We start from the raw sequence: 22,913 nt of genomic DNA on the forward strand, positions 1-22,913 counted from the left end.
ACCGACAAAAATATAAGAGATATATTGGGTGATTGCATAAGTTCGTGCCCGATTTAAATATAAACTTCAACAGATTATATTTTAGAGATAACACTTTTATTAATCAATTATATAGTCTCCATTCTTTTCTACAATGGTTTTCCAACCATCTATAAGCTTGTCGATTCCATTTTTGAAGAAAGAACTTGGTTTTTCTTGAAAAAAGTTTGTAAGGTGGTTTTCGACAGCTTCCTCGGAATTGAGATTCTTGCCATTTAAACTATTCTGCAAAGACCGGAACGGATAAAAATCTGAAGGCCCAATATCTGGAGAATATGGCGGGTGCTGCAGAATTTCCCATTGCGACTCCTGCAGTTTTCCTACAGCTTATTCCTTTCAATCAGGAGATGCGGCACCTACGTATCAAGCTTGGAAATGTATCCAAGCTTTTTTAAATGACGAAAAGCGGTTGAATTATCGATGTTCAGCCTCTCAGCAATATCCTCAGTTGTAATCCTTGGCTTTCTTTCCACTAAGGCACGCACAATGTCATCATCAATGCCAGAAGGCCGTCCAGAGCGGGGTTGATCCTCCATGTTGAAATCACCATTTCGAAATCTGCCAAACCACTTTTGGACTGTTCGGAGAGCAGGAGCGCGGTCCAAATAAACGCTTTGAATATTTTTTTGTGCAATCCCAACATTCACGCCTTTCCGAAATTCATATAGCGTTACATGCCGCAAATGCACCTTTCGTTCTCCATTTTTAACGATTTCTCTTATGCACAAATGGACTTATCTGAACAATGTCTGACGCTAAATTGACATAAGACAACGTCATCTATTCGGTGTAAGCAACAATTACCACACGAAAACAATAGAACTCCGCCATGCAGCAACTTAATGCCATCTATGAAAATCGGGCACAAACTTATGCAATCATCCAATATATGTTAACATCCTCGTGGTTTCAGAAAAATTGCGTTTATATATTCGCTCAGAGATGTATCGCGTCGAATTATTACACATTATCAGTCTTTATTAATGAAACAAAGCACATTTCTCAGTCGCGAACAAGATCGATGCGACTCCGTGTCATTCAACGAAATTGTTCCGCGAAAGACGCTCCGACGCGGAAATTCGCGAGCCTGTCGCCCTACGCACCTGGCAAACCTCCTCTCCCACCACTCCGTACCTCACCGCCAGACTCGTGGACGGGGGCAAGAATGGTGGGGCCCCGAGCGAGTCCCTCGTCGCTCGAATCAGTCGCTCGCCGGGCCCAGTCGGTGCTCTACGTACCTCGTGTACCGTCGAGATTCGTCGCGTTTCACGTCACAGAGACGAGAGAAAAGAGAAAGAGAGAGAGAGAAAGAGAGACGCGTCATCGGCTTCGGGAGATCGCTTCGGTTTGTACGTCACTTGTGTATGTGTGTGTGTCTCTCTCTCTCTCTCTTTCCCGTCCAAATTCCAGTGCGCGTCCTTGAAGAGGAAAAACAAAAAAAAAAAAAGGGAGAAACGAGCAGGAAACAAAGGAAGCGATCGCTGGTGATCGGGGACGATCTCACTCTTTCGGAGCACGCGAGAAGAGGAGGCGATCGCCGATCTCTTTGACCGAATCGGCGCGTCGGTTCCTACGCGCAGTCTCCGGATCTCCGGCGCCGGGACACACGGGCCCGAATCGAGCCGAGAGACCCGAGGACGCGCGCAGTGCGGTGGTGGTAGTTGCAGCGATCGACAGCGACGAGGAGCTTCTCGAGACTTCTTCCCTTCGAATCGGGCAGGGAATCGGCATCGTGCGCCAGCAGCGCGAGAGCAGAAGGTATACGTCGAAGAGCGACAGGTGGTTCTTGTCGATCGCGCGATCGACGATTTAAGAGAATTAAATCGAACTGGGGGGGGGGGGGGGAGGATTGAAAATTTAAGAAACGTCGTCTTCTCCTCGCGCGTGAGATTTCCGGGATCGCGTGGCAACGAAAACGCGTATCGATCGCATGATCCCCTGATGAAGGAGCGCGAATTTTCGAGAGAGACTGACGGATGGAGAGAGAATAAAAGAATGACGCGACACGCGATCTTGTCGCTGTCAAAGTCCACGGCGCTAATTTCGCAGACTGAGGGATCAATCGAATTCCCCAAGATCACGCAAACGCGACCCACGTGTTTATTCGCGACGATTGATACTATATAGTATAAAATCCACTAATCGGAATTTGTATTAGGTAAAATTATATGAAATTTCTTGAAAATAAATTGCGAGTAAAAGTACCGATCAATACGCGTCTGTCTGAATGTACGGCGTGATATCGCTCTTCTATGAACAGTTTCTACAAACGCGCTCGCTATAATTTGAATTAGAGACAGACAGAGAGAGAGAGAAAGAGAGAGAAACATGTTCTTCTCCGGGAACCGCGCTTAATCGACCTCAATTGGCAAAGCAGTCGGCTTAGGCTAGAAAAGGTTGAAACGGTCGTTGAAGCCAGCCGATCGCTCGCACAAGTCTCGAATGAGTAATCCTCTCTTTCACTCCACAAATTCCTGCTACCTTCGTAACGAAGTACACTTGAGTTACTAGCAGGGTTGGGAAAGTTACTTTATAAAAGTAACTCGTTACCGTGACCGTTATTTTTTCTAAAAAGTAACTCGTTACCGTTACTCGTTACTAATTTTAAAAAGTAACTCGTTACCGTTACAGTTACTAAAAAGTAACGAGTCGTTACAATTTCCGTTACTTTTTTACAATACAAACTAATAAATTATTTTGCATAAGAAAAACTTTTAAAAAATTGTAAGTAAGATTTCATTCAAGGTTTATTACAAAATAAATGATTAAATTTTATCGAAATTCTTTATTAATTTTTAATAAAATTTGTTGCTCCATAGTATCATCATTTAAATGCCCTCTTTGTGGTGTTAATACAGAGCCACCGATGCTAAACATTCTTTCTACAGATGCACTGCTTGGTAGAGCTGTATTATATTTAATAAAAAGTTTGTTAAGTTTTGGATAATCGTTTAACATTTCTATATTACAATTATTTGATTTTAAAAACCGTTGCAATTCTTCTTGTTCAGATTCATTTTGCACCGTTTTTTGCTCAAAAATGAAAAAATCATCGTAATCGTCAGATTTTCCAGCTTTTGAAGAATTTTCAGTTGATCGGATTCCCAATAAAACCTCCAAGTAATTTTCAGCACGTTTTCTTTTTTCTCCGATTAACCAGTTTAACTTAAATTTTGGATGTAAACATGCTGCTATTATTAATTCTTTTGTTTCAAATATTGTAAGAAATCTAAAATCAAATATAGTAAATTAAGCGACATTGTTTGTTTTATTGAAATTAATACTTTTGAATCAATAGTTTAAAATAAAATAATATTTTTCAATTAAATCCTTATTTAAGATTAAATAACATATGTATTAATCAAATTAATAAGTTACCTTTTATTTAAACCTTGCTGAATAGCTTCAACTAATGAATGGCAATCTATAAGGTCAGATTTATTGAGATTTTCTAATTTTCGTTGCAAGGTACTTAGAACTGGTAGTAAATGAGATTACAACATAATAAGAATGCTAATTGGTCGATTTGCTTCCGGCTTTACGGTTAAGATAAAAATTTTATCACGCACGATAGTAAGAATAATATCTTAAATAAATGAAAAAATTTGAAAAAAGTAACGATAAAAGTAACTGTTAAATTCGTTACTCGTTACCGAAAAATGTAACGAAGTTACTTTTTCCGTTACAAATAAAATTTGTCACGCCATTACCGTTACAGTTACCGAAAAAAAGTAACTGTAACGGTAACGGCGTTACAAGTAACGCGTTACTTCCCAACCCTGAATATACGTATATAAAATTTTATGAAACTATTTATTAACATCGTATAGAAATATTTATCTCTTCGCAAGCGAGGAAAATTTTTTTTCACCTTCCATTTCCTCGATAGCGAAAACGACCGTTTCACCAAGAATGCAGGACAGGCCAGACTGACTCGGATGCCTTTGTTTTGGGCAAGGGAAAATGGAGGGATCCTTTCTGAGAATCGGCAGGTCTGAAGGTCGTCTTTAAGACTAAATATGTATAGGCGTCCCGATTCCAACTTTGACGTAGAAGAGAAAGCGTCAACGGTTTTCCGGCCATTTCTCGAATCGGGCGGCTACTCGTGTTCCGCTCGAGCGAGGAAGACGGCTCGTGCTCACTCGATTGACATGGGAAAAAAGTATCGTTATAACGATCAATGACACACACGCATTCGATACATCGAATACCGCCCTCGCGTGAATGGACCATATCATACAAAAAAAGATAAGATAATCATAAATATAATTGAAATGTAACGTAATATAACACGCAAGACGTAGATATGAAAGACCGACACTGAAATACAAACTGAAAACATTCTAAATTTTTAATAATAATATTGAAAATAAAAAATAATTTTACGCATATCAAGAGTTCTCTGAAATATCACGGGACAGAATTAATTTTTCATTGTTAGAAAATTAATAGTTGCAAATTTTTGACGTCATGATAGTAGGATATCATATATAAATAAACGTTTACCTATTCATTTCTCGTGTCTCCATACAATCTTATTTTATCTGTAATTTTATGTTTCTCTCTCTCTCTCTCTCATTACATATCAAGGAATGTGTCACGCTTCGCGCGAATCGCGAGATACGTTTGAAATTTTCCTCCGTTCCTTTTTTTTTTTTTTTTCTTTTTTTTCTAAAAAAGGTTCTGGTGAGGTAGATAGAGCATTTCTCAGTTTCCCGGACGACGATAAAAGCGACGAGATAAAGGACCTTGCGTCTCCATACGCACAAGGGGGTCCAGATAGACACGCGCAGCATTATCTCGCCTTCGCGTGTTTCACGCGTTAGAATCATCCGCCTATCTTTGTTAGAAGGGACCGTATAAATACTGTAAAGGAGTGGGCGCGTCCTATACAGAGAGGAATAATATCTTGCGAGTCGGAAAACCAGTATCGTTACGGACTCAACATTTCACACGATATATATAACAATCGTTTTATAACGATAATAAATAATAATTGAATAATAAAATAATAGAGAGGGAAATTTTTTTCCAATGCCCCGGCATTGAGATCTGCACAATTATATCGATGCGTGGCATTTTAGCGAATTGAGCTTCCTTCCAAGCTGCTTTTGACAATGGAATAATTAACGCGGGATTAACGTTGTTGCGTAATTATATTGGGTGATTGCATAAATTCGTGCCCGATTTAAATATAAACTTCAATAGATTATATTTTAGAGATAACACTTTTATTAATCAATTATATAGTCTCCATTCTTTTCTACAATGGTTTTCCTACGATCTATAAGCTTGTCGATTCCATTTTTGAAGAAAGAACTTGGTTTTTCTTGAAAAAAGTTTGTAAGGTGGTTTTCGATAGCTTCCTCGGAATTGAGATTCTTGCCATTAAAACTATTCTGCAAAGACCGGAACGGATAAAAATCTGAAGGCGCAATATCTGGAGAATATGGCGGGTGCTGCAGAATTTCCCATTGCGACTCCTGCAGTTTTCCTGCAGCTTATTCCTTTCAGTCAGGAGATGCGGCACCCACGTATCAAGCTTGGAAATGTATCCAAGCTTTTTTAAATGACGAAAAGCGGTTGAATTATCGATGTTCAGTCTCTCAGCAATATCCTCAGTTGTAATCCTTGGCTTTCTTTCCACTAAGGCACGCACAATGTCATCATCAATGCCAGAAGGCCGTCCAGAGCGGGGTTGAAATCACCATTTCGAAATCTGCCAAACCACTTTTTGACTGTTCGGAGAGCAGGAGCGCGGTCCAAATAAACGCTTTGAATATTTTTTTGTGCAATCGCAACACTCACGCCTTTCCGAAATTCATATAGCGTTATATGCCGCAAATGCACCTTTCGTTCTCCATTTTTAATGATTTCTCTTATGCACAAATGGACTTATCTGAACAATGTCTGACGCTAAATTGACATAAGACAACGTCATCTATTCGGTGTAAGCAACAATTACCACACGAAAACAATAGAACTCCGCCATGCAGTAACTTAATGCCATCTATGAAAATCGGGCACGAACTTATGCAATCATCCAATATAAGCGGGGAATGAAAATTAAATTGCCAGAATGATTGTTGGCAACCTTATGTTGTACAACTGGCCGTGAGAAAGCAATGATCTGCTGATCTTTCAACACTCGCGCACACACTTGACAAACCGCCTCTACCGTCAATTTCTCGACATCTGCGGTCTAAAGATTACCTCTACGGTCGATTTCTCAACAGCCGTCACACTTCCAAGGCCCTTGAAAGAACGTAATTATTAAGAATGAACCATTCTTTCTGCGTCGCCAATCAAGATGAATGTTGTGCGTGTTTTGAATGTTGTGCGATTTCTCCTATTGACTCTCTTAATAATTTATCAGTAATTGATAAAAATCTTTCATAATAAAACGTACAAAGATACACGAGTATTAAAAATAGAATCAACTCGCGGGTGAAATTAATTTAAAATGTAAAACAAAATAATAGAAAGAGATAATAATTTAATTAAAAGCACAAATAAATTATGATATTAAATCTATTAAAATATTACACGTGACATTATAATTGATGTACCCTTATGGTCTTTTGATAAATATATTATCTATTTGTCATACATGTTTTAAACGCGAGATAACGCTCAAACGATTGTCAACGTTGTCGTACTCATCGTCGTTTCATCGTCATCATCATCATCATTATTATACGTCATTTCACTTGCCACGATCTCGCGACGCGTGAGGCCAACTACAATATTAACGTCCTCCTTGAAATATCATCTTCATTTATTTTTTTCTATTCTAATTTTAAAATTGTTTTATTTTTATACCGCATAAGGTTGCGATACGATTGAATACGTCGAGAATATTTTTTGTCTCGTTATCAGAAATCCTTTCTGAGAGTGTCGTGTATCCAAATTCTCGAACATGTTGCATTATTCATTACATATACAAAGTATCTCAGGAAACACGCTTATCTTTTTAAATACATTACAACGATCTCGCGTGACAACGTTATAGACGATAAGATGAAAAATATGATCGAGTAATTTAAAAATTCTATAAAATTAATTATGACAGGAAGTCAGGATGTAACAGAAAGAATATTACTCGTCTAATTAATTTAATTTGCTGATAACACGTTAAATGAAACTTGATATTGTACTGTAGAGAAGGAAATATCTCCGTGTGTTTACCGGTTATCGTAATATAAAAGACGGAATCTCCATCTGTCCGTTACATAATATAGTGTATAATCGGGAGACGAACAATTCGGCTACGCAATAATTAACATAATTCCTACGACCTCGTTCCCCATTCGTCGAGCAGCTCGCGCAATTGTCGCGATACAAGCGCCGTAAGATCTTCGCCGCCAACGTGACGGCATCGCCGCGAAAAATCCGCGAACCGTCTCGCGGAAAACTCCGTTCGCTGGCGAAACGGAAAATATATATGATATTTCGCGAATATCGCGAGTTATCGCCTTTCGCTCGATGCGATCGCGACTGTATATGGTATACATGTGCCGCGCTTTATTACGATACGATCGACCCTGCTCGCTCATTAAACGCTCATCCGAAGTCGCATCGATAAGATAAATGCGCGATCGTATCTTCTCACACGCGCTACAACTTTGTGCGATTTTTACGATCCTACGAATCTCGAAAGCTTAGCTTACTTGAGAGGACTTGGACCAAGAAAAGCCAAGGACATATGCATTTGAATAAAATTAAAATATCGATAAAAAGTTTACTCTTCATTAATTATTGTATTTAATTTTTTATTATGTCGATTAATTATCTGATTTTTTTTTTTTTTTTTTTTTTTTGTATAATCGACTTTAGTGCTAAATTAAATATGACTCTCAAATTAAATATATCAAATTATAAATTCTCGCTGAAGGATAATATACAGGGAGAATTGGAAAATTAGATACACTTGTTTCTTCTTCTTCTTCTTTTTTTTAAATTCTCTTTATAAAGTCGGATTTCAATACATATACGTATGTAAAATATATACTTTTTTCGCGATTTATCGAAGGATGAATGGCTTTTACTACTAATGCAATATTCCTAGAAAACGTATCATGTTTCTATCAGTAACATATCTCGATATGTGACGAGATTGCCTTGATTTATGATAAGCGCACTTGCAGAGAGCATTTGACGTGCGAATGCAAAGGAATTATAATCATCGCTCGCTCGTTACTCGGCGAATTCCTAATAAAGCATTGACCATTGTACGCTTTGCACGCAATTCCGAATAATGTAATATGAAGAAATCGCGCACACCATCCATAAATCATGCGAGTTTTGTTTCGTACGCACAAGTTAGTAACGATACTTGACAAATTTATGCCATGAGATTTGTTCGCAGAAAATAGTCGGTGACACAATCTTCCATGAATTTTTTTCACGGTTAAACAATCCTACCAATCGCAAATTGAGCCGCAGATTATATCGTTAAAAGAATAATTCTTTTTATACAATCGTCGAATCGTCAAAAAAAAAAATTTTTAATTTTCTTATATTATCAATTTTTAAAAAATTAAAAAAATTTTTATCATATCCATAAATATCTTTATTACGATATTTTTAAGGCAGTGAAATATTTTCTGCCAAAATATTGCTTACTAATTTTTTATGCACAAATACAAGTTCGAAGAGAGACACGCGGAGCATCGGACAAGCTCGATTTGACACACCCAGTACGTGGCGAACAGCTGATACTTTCGCGGGAACGCCGCGCCTGAATAACCGTCAGTGAAAGGTCACTGTATGACCCCCATAAGCAGCCATGTACAATTACTCGAATCGCGATTATAAAACCCGTATGTTGATCGCGGCGAATGGCCGTTGATACAATAATTTACGGGCGCGTTACGTTAATTTGCTTACTATCGAGGATGACCGTTTATCCACAGCGTGTTATTAATTCATATATACCATCTAAAACTATAATACATCATTCTGCGAAGTGTTTGAGAAAAAGATATTAATTTAATATTATATCCAACACGCGAGATTATATATAAACTTTGGCAAAACGCTTTTATACTCCATATTGATTAATTATTGTGTGAAGTAAGAGATGGCGAGTGTTTAAAAATGTAAATTTTGGGGAAAAGAAAAATAATTGCTTTAATAATTTACGCTCTCTCTCTCTCTCTTTCGCGCTAACTTGTATAAAATTCCATTCGTATTCGGGACAGAATGTGATTCATATCGCAGAGAAAAGTTTTCAACTTGAGTTCTAAGAAGCCATTCTCGACCGAACGCTTTCTCAGCGAAACATTCTGCAACGTAAGCGCAAAGCCAAGACGTCATTCCCATCTTTTATCCATTATAACATGTTTTATAATAAATTTGTAGATCTTACTATCTGATCTTTATTACGAATATGACATTGTTGCAACAATTATGCAATACCAAGATATCATAACGAGACATTTAAGACTGCAATAGTAGTAACAAATGTATTATTACGTTACATATTATTGGATGATTGCATAAGTTCGTGCCCGATTTTCATAGATGGCATTAAGTTGCTGCATGGCGGAGTTCTATTGTTTTCGTGTGGTAATTGTTGCTTACACCGAATAGATGACGTTGTCTTATGTCAATTTAGCGTCAGACATTGTTCAGATAAGTCCATTTGTGCATAAGAGAAATCATTAAAAATGGAGAACGAAAGGTGCATTTGCGGCATGTAACGCTATATGAATTTCGGAAAGGCGTGAGTGTTGGGATTGCACAAAAAAATATTCAAAGCGTTTATTTGGACCGCGCTCCTGCTCTCCGAACAGTCCAAAAGTGGTTTGGCAGATTTCGAAATGGTGATTTCAACATGGAGGATCAACCCCGCTCTGGACGGCCTTCTGGCATTGATGATGACATTGTGCGTGCCTTAGTGGAAAGAAAGCCAAGGATTATAACCGAGGATATTGCTGAGAGGCTGAACATCGATAATTCAACCGCTTTTCGTCATTTAAAAAAGCTTGGATACATTTCCAAGCTTGATACGTGGGTGCCGCATCTCCTGACTGAAAGGAATAAGCTGCAGGAAAACTGCAGGAGTCGCAATGGGAAATTCTGCAGCACCCGCCATATTCTCCAGATATTGCGCCTTCAGATTTGTATCTGTTCCGGTCTTTGCAGAATAGTTTAAATAGCAAGAATCTCAATTCCGAGGAAGCTGTCGAAAACCACCTTACAAACTTTTTTCAAGAAAAACCAAGTTCTTTCTTCAAAAATGGAATCGACAAGCTTATAGATCGTTGGAAAACCATTGTAGAAAAGAATGGAGATTATATAATTGATTAATAAAAGTGTTGTCTCTAAAATATAATCTATTGAAGTTTATATTTAAATCGGGCACGAACTTATGCAATCACCCAATACATAATGTGAATATCAAATTGATGCGAATTGAGCTAATATCGAATCGATTTACGCCATGGATCTCCAATGACATTCGAATCTTGTATCCACATTTCCGACGCGAATAATTCCTATCGGTAATAATGCTCAGAATGCGCATATCATGGTCCGTTTAAGCAACACGTTCGATGCTCTTTACTATTAGCAACTTCGCTATTAGTCCACATATACGTAAATCTCCTTACGACCACGGTCGGCCACGCTTCGATCTACAAATCGCAGTTCCTATATCACCCGGCGCAAAAAGTACCCATAAATCTCACTCTATTACCTGTTAACTGTTGAATCGACGAGAATTCCCATTTTCGTATATCTCGTTCCATAAAGCCGCGGATTTTCGATTCTCTCGGAGAGAAATCTTTCGATATTCGATTGCTTTTGTTCATTATACATTCGCCTGTCGTCACAGAATACTCGTAAAAATACGTTTATCGTAAAAAGTAAATCTACGAGTATCTTATATCTCATTATCGAACGCGAAGAAATAAATCATTTCTATCTCTTTGAAATTATTTTTTATAACTTTCGGAATATATTTTAGAAACGTGAAAAATTGATATTGGAAGACATTCCGAAATAACGAGAGACAAGTAATTGAATAAAATACTGATTTGGATTTGACTTCAAAAGACCGCGAGAGAGATATCAGCAATTTTAAAATAAAAATTATCGGGGTCGGACTTGTATCCTCAAACCTGTTTTATGGATTCATAACCCGATATGGACAATTCGTACGAGATCGAGAGAAGAAAACTGCCTTCGCGAACCACCGTGTCGTTTCGCTGATTCACGGGGCTGTTTTTTTTCGTTTTTTTTTTTTCCATTACGCGTTTATTTCCGAATAAAATTTGACGCGCTCGTTTAACGCGATTCCATGTCGTCGGTTGAATTATTTATATATAGACGACATAAATATATAACAAAACAATAATATAATCTTTTATAATTATTACAACATAAATCATAAATTTTTCTCTTTTTTAGAGATATTGCATTATGATACTTTTTTTTTTTCGAATTGAATAATATTTTCATAGAAATTCGATTAATAATGATCAAAATTCTCGTCGCGAATAAAAGCGTGGATGACGATAAAAATTCGCTCTGCGTTCACGGTGCTGGATTTATTATCGCGACCAATAGGGCATAAATCCTTTTTTACCTCGGTACAAATTGCGCAACGCCGTAAAATCGCGTCCCAACTAGCGAGAGATGCGTAAGCGAAACGGTTTATGGCTGTTACACTTAGACAGTGACAGGTATTTCTCATAATTCGATAAGGGGAAAAAAAAATGTATGAGTGTACAACAGAAAATAGAAACAAGATTGTTTATAATAATTTAAATTTTTCCGAGGAGAGAGAAAATATATGAGATGAAAAAACTATATAATTACTAATTACTTTTAATTCACAATATGAACAGTTCGTTAGAATTGCACAACTCTATGAAATGTCGGCCTATATCAAATTGAATGCGTTTCAAATTGAATGTCGCGTATATATTAATATAAACGCGATTCAATCAAGGCGAAAACGCATATATAAAGGGTATCGGCCTCTCTCGTTATCGTCGTCGTCGTCGTCGTCGTCGTCGTTCACTCACGCAGTTGAACCCCACTTTCGTCCACCCGAGAAACCAGCAGCAGCCAACTGGTTTAACTTGTTCGGTTCCTTCGCCACGAGCGCGTTTTAAGACGCGTGGTGAAGGAATGACGAAGGCATTCGAATTTTTGAATATTTTAATACTTTAAAAAAATATCATGTTCGCGAGATTTATTTTATACAATATATTTCATTTTTTTCCCGCAACCCCCCCCCCTCTCTCTCTCTCTCTTTCTTTCTTTCTCTCATCTCGTATTGTCTGTATCAATATACTTTTTCTCTTTCTCTGTTATATCAATAATTGTATCAAATGCTCCACAATATATGACTCTTCTCGTCCACTTGAAAATCGACCCTTCGTACAGAGGCACGCGTCCCCTGCTTGTCTTCAATCAATTAAGTAATAAAATTCCGTCGACACGCACGGCCGGCACTGCAACTGCAATACCAATTATAATTCGCCCTTGAATTTTGCATCAAGTTGAGAAGAATATTCTACGTTGGAAAAAAAAAAACTTTTTTTTTTTTTTTTTTTAAGAGAAACAAATATCATGATGCGAATGGCGAGATTTTTATCTTTATTTTTTTAAATTCGATTATGCAAAATTATAAAGATAGCAGTGAAGTATGGCTGGAATAATTATTCTAAAAAGCTCTATACAATTTTTTAAAATTATAGACTATCTATATTTTATTTTGTTATTTTTCAATAATTGTATAATGTCCTTTGCGTAATTATTCGCGATTCTTGATTAACTATATAGTATCAGATGCGTTTATTATATTTTTTTATCTATATTTTTGTATACAATATTAATAATTACGTCACGCGTTAACGCGATAACGAATATAATACTTTCCGTAATCGCAAAATGACGAGCGAGTTCTTCAGATGCGCGAGGATTAACGCAAATAGGCCAAGCATCCACATATTTACGCGTTTAATTATTATCACGCGCGATTACACCGAAAAGCACATAGATACATAGTGCCACAAAGCCACAGTATCTCGAGAATGAAACGCAAACTGTTTCCGCGCGTGCTTTAATCTTGTTTCTCTAAGGAAACGATAAAAAAAAAAAAAATTAAATTCTCTTTTATTGTTCCTTTATTTAAAAAGTGACAGAGAGAGAGAGAGAGAGGGGGGGGGGGAGATGCTAAATACTGGCGCGTTTAGATTTCTTTTTACAAGTCGTACGACAGATAATGGCAACATGATAATATATCGTGTATCCTGTAAATGTATGACTCGAAGATCGGACAAAATAAAAGATGACATTACGCGCGATATAAAATCTAAAAAAAAATTGAAATTTTATAGAGATGGACTTTAAAAATCGAGAGATATTCAATTTTTATTGGCGCTGTAACTTCCTGCAAAATCTCCGCGTGGGTTCCGTGGATTTATCGATAGGATCGGGGAAAACATCCCGCGAATTGTCATCCCGCGACGATTTTGCTGAATAAAGGACGCGGCGAAACGCTTTCGCCTTTTGTTCGTTGACGAGGAGGCCTCGAAGGATAAAAATGAGGATGTTAGAGCGAAGGGAGCGTTCGTTTCGTAGATGCAAAAAATTACAATTGCTGATCTCTAATACCCGTATTCATAGTCCTTCCTTATTTTAAGGACGGAGGAAGCCTCCATGAAGGATTCCTTGAATCTGCAAGGCCACCTTGTTTCATAGACGGACCTCGAGTCTCCCTTTCAGAAGGAAGGAATATTTTAGGGATTTTTAGTGACCGACTGGAGGCAGCACCGTTTTATGCTGCCTGCGACTAATTTCATATAATACATATGAAAACTTTTTCGTATCTTCAAAAAATTCCACGGGATTTTCCCAATCGCGAATGTATCTTTTCGGAATCCGCCACAGAATCCGATTCTCTGGATTTTCGTCATCAAATCCATCGTCAGAATCATTTAAAAATTCATTGTCCCTTATCCCTTTTTCCTTTATATACTTTCAGTTTGAGAGCGCGACAACAAATAACACACAAAACCACAAATGTAACGAAACTAACTTTTGGAGGTTATATTTGGTTATATTCTGCGTATCGTCTGCTAAAAAGGTCGCATCCACGCCTCAAGGAAGCTCGTGACCTTCCTTGAGATAAGGGAGTCAATAAGATTCCTTGTTCGGTCAAGGAAAGTTTATAAAACGTGGAACGAGGAACAAGGAATCCTTATTCCTCAAGGACGGACTATGAATACGGGTATAATACCCGTATTCATAGTCCTTCCTTATTTTAAGGACGGAGGAAGCCTCCATGAAGGATTCCTTGAATCTGCAAGACCACCTTGTTTCATAGATGGATCTCGAGTCTCCCTTTCAGAAGAAAGGAATATTTTAGGGATTTTTAGTGACCGACTGGAGGCAGCACCGTTTTATGCTGCCTGCAACTAATTTCATATAATACATATGAAAACTTTTTCGTATCTTCAAAAAATTCCACGGGATTTTCCCAATCGCGAATGTATCTTTTCGGAATCCGCCACAGAATCGAATTCTCTGGATTTTCGTCTTCAAATCCATCATCAGAATCATTTAAAAATTCATTGTCCATTATCCCTTTTTCCTTTATACACTTTCAGTTTGAGAGCGCGACAACAAATAACCACAAAACCACAGATTGAAATGTAACGAAACTAACTTTTGGAGGTTATATTTGGTTATATTTTGCGTATCGTCTGCTAAAAAGGTCGCATCCACTCCTCGAGGAAGCTCGTGATCTTCCTTGAGATAAGGGAGCCAATAAGATTCCTTGTTCGGTCAAGGAAAGTTTATGAAACGTGGAACGAGGAACAAGGAATCCTTATTCCTCAAAGACGGATTATGAATACGGGTATAAATCTCTTTCTCTCTTAAATTCTTATCTGAAAAAAATTCGGAATATTTCAGCATAATATTTTAAACGAAAATATTTAGTGAAAAATGTTAGAATTACACGCAAAGTTTAAATTCTAAATTAAATATTAATTTTTTATAATTAAAAACCACTACTCTCTCTCTAGATTGCGTCGCTATTAATTATATCACCATTCTAATCGATTATATATTTTAGATCCGGAATCGATCGCTTCTTCTTAGCTCTCGCGAAATTCAATTAATTTCGCAAACAACGCGATCGAGGACTGTCGCTGAGAAGATCAGGATGAGATTGATGATGGGCTCTGGCAGAGACCGTAGTCCTGTTTAGTACTGGAGTCTATGCTGAATTAATCGGGATCTAATCTAGATACAACACGTATCACACAATCGGCGGAGAACTCGAAGCTCAATCTCGGTCTCTCTCTCTCTCTTTCTCTCTTTCTCCCAGGCAACGCGTTCGTGCGACTGAGTCATTATAAATTACTGAATGTACGATAAGAATGCTAATGCGTGGACAGACTTCTCTTCTCTTCGCTGTCATTTGACTCAATAAAAACAGCGCTCCTAATCGCGATCCGTCAGCTGCGGGGTTTCATTACGTGTACGGCACCGCTAATCTGATGGTTCGTTAAACGCAAGACAGTCCGTATCGTTCGTAAATCTTTTTGGCAAAACATTTAACTATCGTCTATACCGTAAGAGCTGTACGCGATAAAAATCTAAGTAGAAAAAACTGGTTAGACGAGGCCAGAAACTGTCCAGGTTTCACTACCAGAATTAGTAACTGTATAATAATTTAAGTACAAAATTCCATTTAGATAAAAACCTATTTAAATGGCTAGCCGCTAATAAGAATCTAGACAATTTTATGTTTTAGAACCGGCGCTGTAAAAAAAAAAAGGATTTTCTGAGAAAAAGATTTGCAAAATTAGGCCAAACGATAATTAGTTTATGCCTAGTAAAAACTCAGAGTACTTTGATTATTATTTTTCCGACTAATAATTGTTTGTCAACCTAAAAGAAATAACACTCTATCGTTGCCAATTTATTATTAATTGGCGAGCAATTATCGAGACGACGACAAAAAAAAAATGAAATAACACGATGCCTTTCTTCTTTTTCTTGCAGATTAAACGAAAATGGCGGTTTTCGGCTTAGTCTCGGCGGTCGCCGGCTTTGTCAAGGTGCGATATCTGATTGACAAGGCTATCATCGACAACATGGTTTTCAGGATGCATTACAGGATCACGTCGGCCATTCTATTTCTTTGTTGCATCATCGTCACCGCCAATAACTTGATAGGTAAACATATTCTCATTCAATGCGCACTTCATGTTCTCTCGAAGAATTCTCTTAAGAGAATTTCTGAAAATCTTCTAGGAATACGATCATTAACAGAGTAAAGTCTTTAAGAACGAAGTAAGCGCATTTTTTTTTTTTTTTTTTTTTATTAACGTATACTAGTTGAAGAGAGCAATTAATATATTTTAATTATAATACTTGAAGATAACGAGAGGGAGAGAGAGAGAGAGAGGCATTTTGAGATGCAAACAATGCGTTTAAAAATAAAAGACTACACAGCAATCATTTATTCTACCGGGCGTGCTGGATATTGCAGGGTTAATACCCGTATTCATAGTCCTTCCTTATTTTAAGGACGGAGGAAGCCTCCATGAAGGATTCCTTGAATCTGCAAGGCCACCTTGTTTCATAGACGGACCTCGAGTCTCCCTTTCAGAAGAAAGGAATATTTTAGGGATTTTTAGTGACCGATTGGAGGCAGCACCGTTTTATGCTGCCTGCGACTAATTTCATATAATACATATGAAAACTTTTTCGTATCTTCAAAAAATTCCACGGGATTTTCCCAATCGCGAATGTATCTTTTCGGAATCCACCACAGAATCCGATTCTCTGGATTTTCGTCTTCAAATCCATCGTCAGAATCATTTAAAAATTCATTGTCCATTATCCCTTTTTCCTTTATACACTTTCAGTTTGAGAGCGCGACAACGAATAACCACAAAACCACAGATTGAAATGTAACGAAACTAACTTTTGGAGGTTATATTTGGTTATATTCTGCGTATCGTCTGCTAAAAAGGTCGCATCCACGCCTCAAGGAAGCTCGTGACCTTCCTTGAGATAAGGGAGCCAATAAGATTCCTTGTTCGGTCAAGGAAAGTTCATGAAACGTGGAACGAGGAACAAGGAATCCTTATTCCTCAAGGACGGATTATGAATACGGGTATAAGGATCAATTGCGCAAGTCGGTGCAATCGGTCTGGAACAGAAGCGAGACGAATACATTCCTCGGAGTTGTATACGCTTACATTGTAGACGAGGCCTTCATATATTTCAAACATCTAATCCTACGATTTTTTATAGCGCTCTTTTATCGCCGCGCGACATACGATAGGTTTAACGACATAACGACGTGGCTGATTAGAAGAAGCCGTGTTCGCACTTTGTAATCGTAACACGCTACTCGGTATACGTGCCTGTTTCTCGACTACGATTGTCGAGTGAATCGAGGTCGCTCTTTGCACGATATGATTAATGAGCGTAGGGTGAAGCAGTAATTATGCAATAAACGATCATATGTAATTCTAGGAGAGTGTACGCGTTTATGTTTTTCGTTAAAATCGTCATTGAATCGAATTGCGCGATGTATATCTCTGATATCACATCGATTAAGAAATTATGCGTTAATTAACATTGTGCAGAAATTAATTAAAATTAATTGAATATATGGGAATAATAATTTATTTTATTCATAAAATTATTTATTTTATTCATAAAATTAGGCGCTTAATTTTTCAAAAATCTTAAAAAATTAGGGACATAATAAAAGAGAGAAAATTTGGTGAGAATGTTTAAGAAACGTTCAATTTATTAGGAGATTTCCCGGGTAATTAAAAATAAATGGCTAATCAATTATGATTTCGGTATAATGTAGTCTTTGTTCATCGCTGTTGAATCGTTGCATAATTTAATTGCCGATAATCACATACGTGTGAAACATCTGGTATGCATATGAAAGTGCGATTATCTAACGAGCATATGTGATATTTGTCGATTTCTTCTTATAAAGAAGTAAGATTCTTTTGTTTTTAAAAGTTATATGAGATGTAAAAATAAAATCTTATGATCATATCTGGAAAAATAAAGTATCGAATTTTTTTTATCAAAAATATTTCCACATATATTCTTATAAAATTTAGAGATATTAACTTGTAGAGGAATCAACGCTTCTCATAAGTTTCTTTATTATTTGAATCTCCCTTTTATTAATTAATTTTATTGGCTTCAAATATAAGTGAATTCAAAAGAACAAAAGTACAAAAAGTACAAGTAAATATTCCTAATTAAGAAACACACGTGCTATTATAGATTTATGCAAATGTAAGACAGAACGCGTCGCGAATTCAAAGTACAATCGTTTCTTACCTCGTCATCGGAATACGATTAATCTCGATCGAAAAGATTTTTACTCGATAACATCATAAAACAATATTTCGATTAACCATGTATCTTTGAATCTTGTTTCTTTGATGGAAATAAATATCTGTAACTAGTTTATAATTAGTTTATAGATGTGACAGAAAAATCATCGATTTTACGGATTAATTATCTATCTACCTAATTATCTGTCCATTTCCGCACAGGCGATCCTATCAACTGTATATCGGAACTTGGCGGCGCCGGCCACGTGATCAATACTTTCTGCTGGATCACGTACACGTTCACGCTACCGGCAAATAACGCGAAACCCGTGTCCACCCACGTGGCCCATCCGGGTCTGGGTGTCGATGTCGGTGAAAAGAGGTATCACTCGTATTACCAGTGGGTACCGTTCATGCTGTTCTTCCAAGGTGTGCTCTTCTACATGCCGCACTGGATGTGGAAGCAATGGGAGGAGGGTAAGATCAGAATAATATCAGAGGGCATGAGAGGTGCCATGGTCGAAACCAAGCAGGAACGGCAGGCCAAGGTCGAAAGACTGGTCCAGTATCTCATCGAGACCCTACATTTACACAACAGCTACGCCGCCGGATACTTTTTCTGCGAGGCCCTCAACTTTCTCAATACTGTAAGTATTTAATATCGCAAAAAAAGTTCTACACTAGTGAGTATTGGACTATTTGGATGATACCGTAGCGGAAATTAAACTTCGATCTTGATTATAGACGTGTAATTTTGTTATTATAGGATTATTATTTGTTATTATATTCTATAATATATTTTAATCGCATAGATGAATAGAAATTGTTTCTACGAATATAGAAAATATTGCGTTCCAAACTCTTTGTATGAAACTAATATTGTTTTTGTTTTAGATCGGTAACATATTCTTTGTGGATACCTTCCTGGGCGGTGCTTTCCTTACGTATGGCATGGACGTAGTCAAGTTCAGCAACTTGAATCAAGAGCAACGTAGCGATCCGATGATCGAGGTGTTTCCGCGTGTGACCAAGTGCACCTTCCACAAATTCGGTGCCTCCGGCTCGATACAGAAGTTGGACGCGCTCTGCGTATTAGCGCTCAATATCCTTAATGAGAAAATCTACATCTTCCTGTGGTTTTGGTTTATTATCCTGGCTATCATGTCCGGCTTGGCTATGCTCTACAGCACGGCCATAGTGTTGATGCCCAGCACGCGCGAGACCATCCTCAAGAAGCGCTTCAAGTTCGGCACACCGACCACGGTTAGCGCTCTCATCCGAAAGACTCAGGTGGGATATTTTTTTCGATCGTTAAAAATTGTCGACGATACGCACATAAAATTGATTCGTTATAGAGAGATGGGCCTCAAGATAAAATCTTCTCTCTAATAAAATTGTAAATCCTGAAATCTAAGAGAAAAAAATGAATTTTTTTTAGGTCGGCGACTTCCTAATGCTCCATCTGCTAGGTCAAAACATGAATCTCATGATGTTCAACGAGATGCTAGAGGAGTTGTGTCGCCGTTTGCAGTTTGGCAGCGGCAGCGGCGCATCGCCGACGTCGGTACCGTCGGCGCCCAGCACCCTCGAGATGTCGCCGGTGTTATACCCGGAGATCGAGAAATACGCCAAGGACACCGAGATCTAAATGCGAGAGAAGGACCCCCCCCCCCACCGTCGATTCGTCTTTTTTCCATCGCCTCTCCCACTTTTACTTCTGTCCGTATTGTGATAATACCGAGGGCGGTACCTGTGCCGCGCCATTGTCTCGATGCCAATAAAAAGATAGAGGTTCGTGCCGCATTGTCGGGTATCTAGGAGACGTCGAGGCTCGTGTCCGATGCGGTCTTACTATCACGTGACGCTCGTGAACTCGAAGCAGTGAGCCTTAAAGAGCCTGTTTGGTCTTCTGTCAACGGGAACTTTGCTCATTACCGCGCGCTCGTAAAGTGCGAGTCGGTTCTTGGACATTTATGCCTGACGAATCTTTCAATCTGTACTGAGGATTACCGTGACGTGTGCTCTCCGAGCCTCCCTTTCTCTCTATTCAGTTATATTTCTCAGTTTTCACAGGATCGTTGCGTCAATTATTATTTTCGACTAAAATTTCATTTGTAAAAGTTTCAGCGTGATTCGCGTGTAAAATATATGCGAGTTCGTCTCATCAACAGCTTCCTGTTTGTCGACGCGTCTGTCCAATGAGGTCATTATGAGGTTTTTATTTAACGCTGTTATTGCTGTTACACGCTCGTATGAACCGAGCTTGAAAAATACGAGAAATAACGCGAAGCAATACCAACATTCTTATCTATTCAACAATCATTACGAGAAATTTTCATTTACCGCAAAACCGAAATTAAAACACATAAAGTCGCGCGAGCCAACAACATTTTTTGCCCATTATTTTTTGCAACGAGAGTCTATATTAGTCTATGGAGTCTTACGTCGACTAATAAATTTCTATTTTCTTAGAAATATTTTCATTTAAATAATACGGTGAAAACCGTAGTTAAATATTGAAACGAGTATATTGCATCGCGACACGTCGATCGAAACAACGAACGAGGGATACATTGGTATCTTATATCAGCCACGGCGGCACGAACCGACATTAGATTATCGAATATATAACGTAGGCGATAATGCGCGATGCTCTCGAATCGATAAGACATTGACACGTGTGACTGTTTGTAATCATTAAGTCGCAACAGGTGTCTAAAACTTTCTTCGTTAGATCAAATCATTTTAATTATTAATCGTTCATTCCAGATCAGTGCCAATATATTTTGATGGTAATTTAAGAAAGTATAACACACGTGGAATTAATAACAGTGTTCCTTAACTGTTGTTTCATGTCACGAGTGTAACATTCCTCTTATAGATCATGGAGGAGAAGAGAAGAGCAAGCGTCGAAGCTACGATACACTTGCTATACATTATTTTCTTTCGACACTTGCTTTTGCGATACGTAACAAACGCTCCGCCGATCGCTTGTAATAGGGATGCTCGGCAATATATTATATATATATTATATATATACATATTTTTCATGAAATAACATAAGAGATTCTTCATTATTCGTCATGCGATGAGAAATGTGCGCTATCGTTATCGATCTCGTCACATTGTATAGAAATTTAAAAACACATCGGTAGAATACAAATCCTGCTCAACAACGAATCCTTCGAAACAATTACATGTTATATGAATTCTCACACACACGAGTGATTATCCGAAATTTTTTTAGAAAACTATTCATTTTGATATTAGAGCGAATACGCGTGTGTTCCGTGCATGTCGCAAATCAAACAATATCGCGCAATTATTAATTGCGAAGACATCGTAAAAGATCGACGTAATTAATTGTCAATATATATTTGAAACCAGTGCACTGCCTAGTAATCTAATAGAAACACAAAAAATAATACATTTATAGTTTAGCAGGCGGAAGGAACGGGCGTTCGCGCATCATATGTCTCGTTCTTTTTTTCTTTCCAATTTTCTTATAAGTATTTTTGTGCGATTGGTGCAATGATTGTAGCGTGAATTAAACGAGTGATGTAATTTGATTTAAGAAAAAGGAAGATAGGGAATAATATGCGATATTCGTGCAAGCGACCGCATTCACATATAGAGGATCGCCAACAATTAAGCAAGTGGATCAAAATAACGGTCGTGTGTGTGTGTGTGTGTGTGTGTGTGTGAATATTATTAATGTTATATTAATTAATACTTTTGAACCGTGAGCAAGTAATTAGTAAATAATTTTTCATCAAATTGGAGATAAAGAAAGATTGATTTTTTTAAGATCTGCTACATAATTTGAAAAATACATAAAGTAGAGGAAGAAAAGTTTCTAGAATGGAATATGTATGGGATTCCTCTATCGCATAACTCACGATATGAAAAGATCTTCGTATGTCTCTCTTAAAGATATAATTAAGTACTTCATTAACCCTAATTGGGATCGCTTCAATTCGTTCGCGAAAAAGTGTTATCGTCCCCGATATTATAATCGCGCGTCTATTCCGTACGTAGACTTTAACTTCTCGCAATTAATTATTACGTACACGGTAATTCTCCTTCCTGTTAGCAAACAATAGAAACTTTCCCTCGACATTCAGATACGTTTTTCCTCCCTCTGGTTCCCCCTTCCGCGTCCACGAGGACGATGTGTAAACGCTGCCGACAATAGCTATGTATAACGACAATAGTGTTAAACGCTACGATTCTTCCCCTTTAGCCATTAGATTACCGATTATCGCGCACAGAGTGATATCTTAAGATAGACATTTAAGATGAACGAGAGAGAGAGAGAGAGAGAAAGCGAGAGAACGAGGAAACAATTATATAGGTTTAGTAGTTGTTCGCAATGTGCCTTCCATATTATAGGATACGCGTTAGCGTATCAGTGTATTCTTTAAGAGGAGCGAGACACCTTTCCTGTCTCACGTTCGACACGAGAGGAAGACTGCCAATATGTGCAACGTCGTTGTAGTAATTAAAATATGAAAAAAATGATAG

At 37.8% G+C, this 22,913-nt stretch overlaps 2 protein-coding genes across 5 annotated transcripts in view; one reads left to right on the forward strand and one right to left on the reverse strand.

Annotated features, from left to right (window-relative positions):
- Positions 1-22,913, reverse strand: part of Spg (dedicator of cytokinesis spg) — a 55,349-nt gene that overhangs the window by 21,283 nt on the left and 11,153 nt on the right. The gene's annotated exons all lie outside the window — the stretch shown is intronic.
- Positions 1,238-22,710, forward strand: Inx3 (innexin 3). Its single transcript, XM_070302184.1, has 5 exons — positions 1,238-1,797; positions 16,072-16,245; positions 18,612-19,036; positions 19,284-19,679; positions 19,828-22,710. Exons 2-5 carry the CDS (start codon positions 16,083-16,085, stop codon positions 20,035-20,037), a joined length of 1,194 nt encoding a protein of 397 aa, XP_070158285.1. The 5' UTR covers positions 1,238-1,797; positions 16,072-16,082; the 3' UTR covers positions 20,038-22,710.

The sequence above is a fragment of the Polyergus mexicanus genome, unplaced genomic scaffold (genome assembly GCF_030449975.1).
Source record: "Polyergus mexicanus isolate NDT 795.1 unplaced genomic scaffold, iyPolMexi1.0 SCAF_9, whole genome shotgun sequence".
NCBI lineage: Eukaryota > Metazoa > Arthropoda > Insecta > Hymenoptera > Formicidae > Polyergus > Polyergus mexicanus.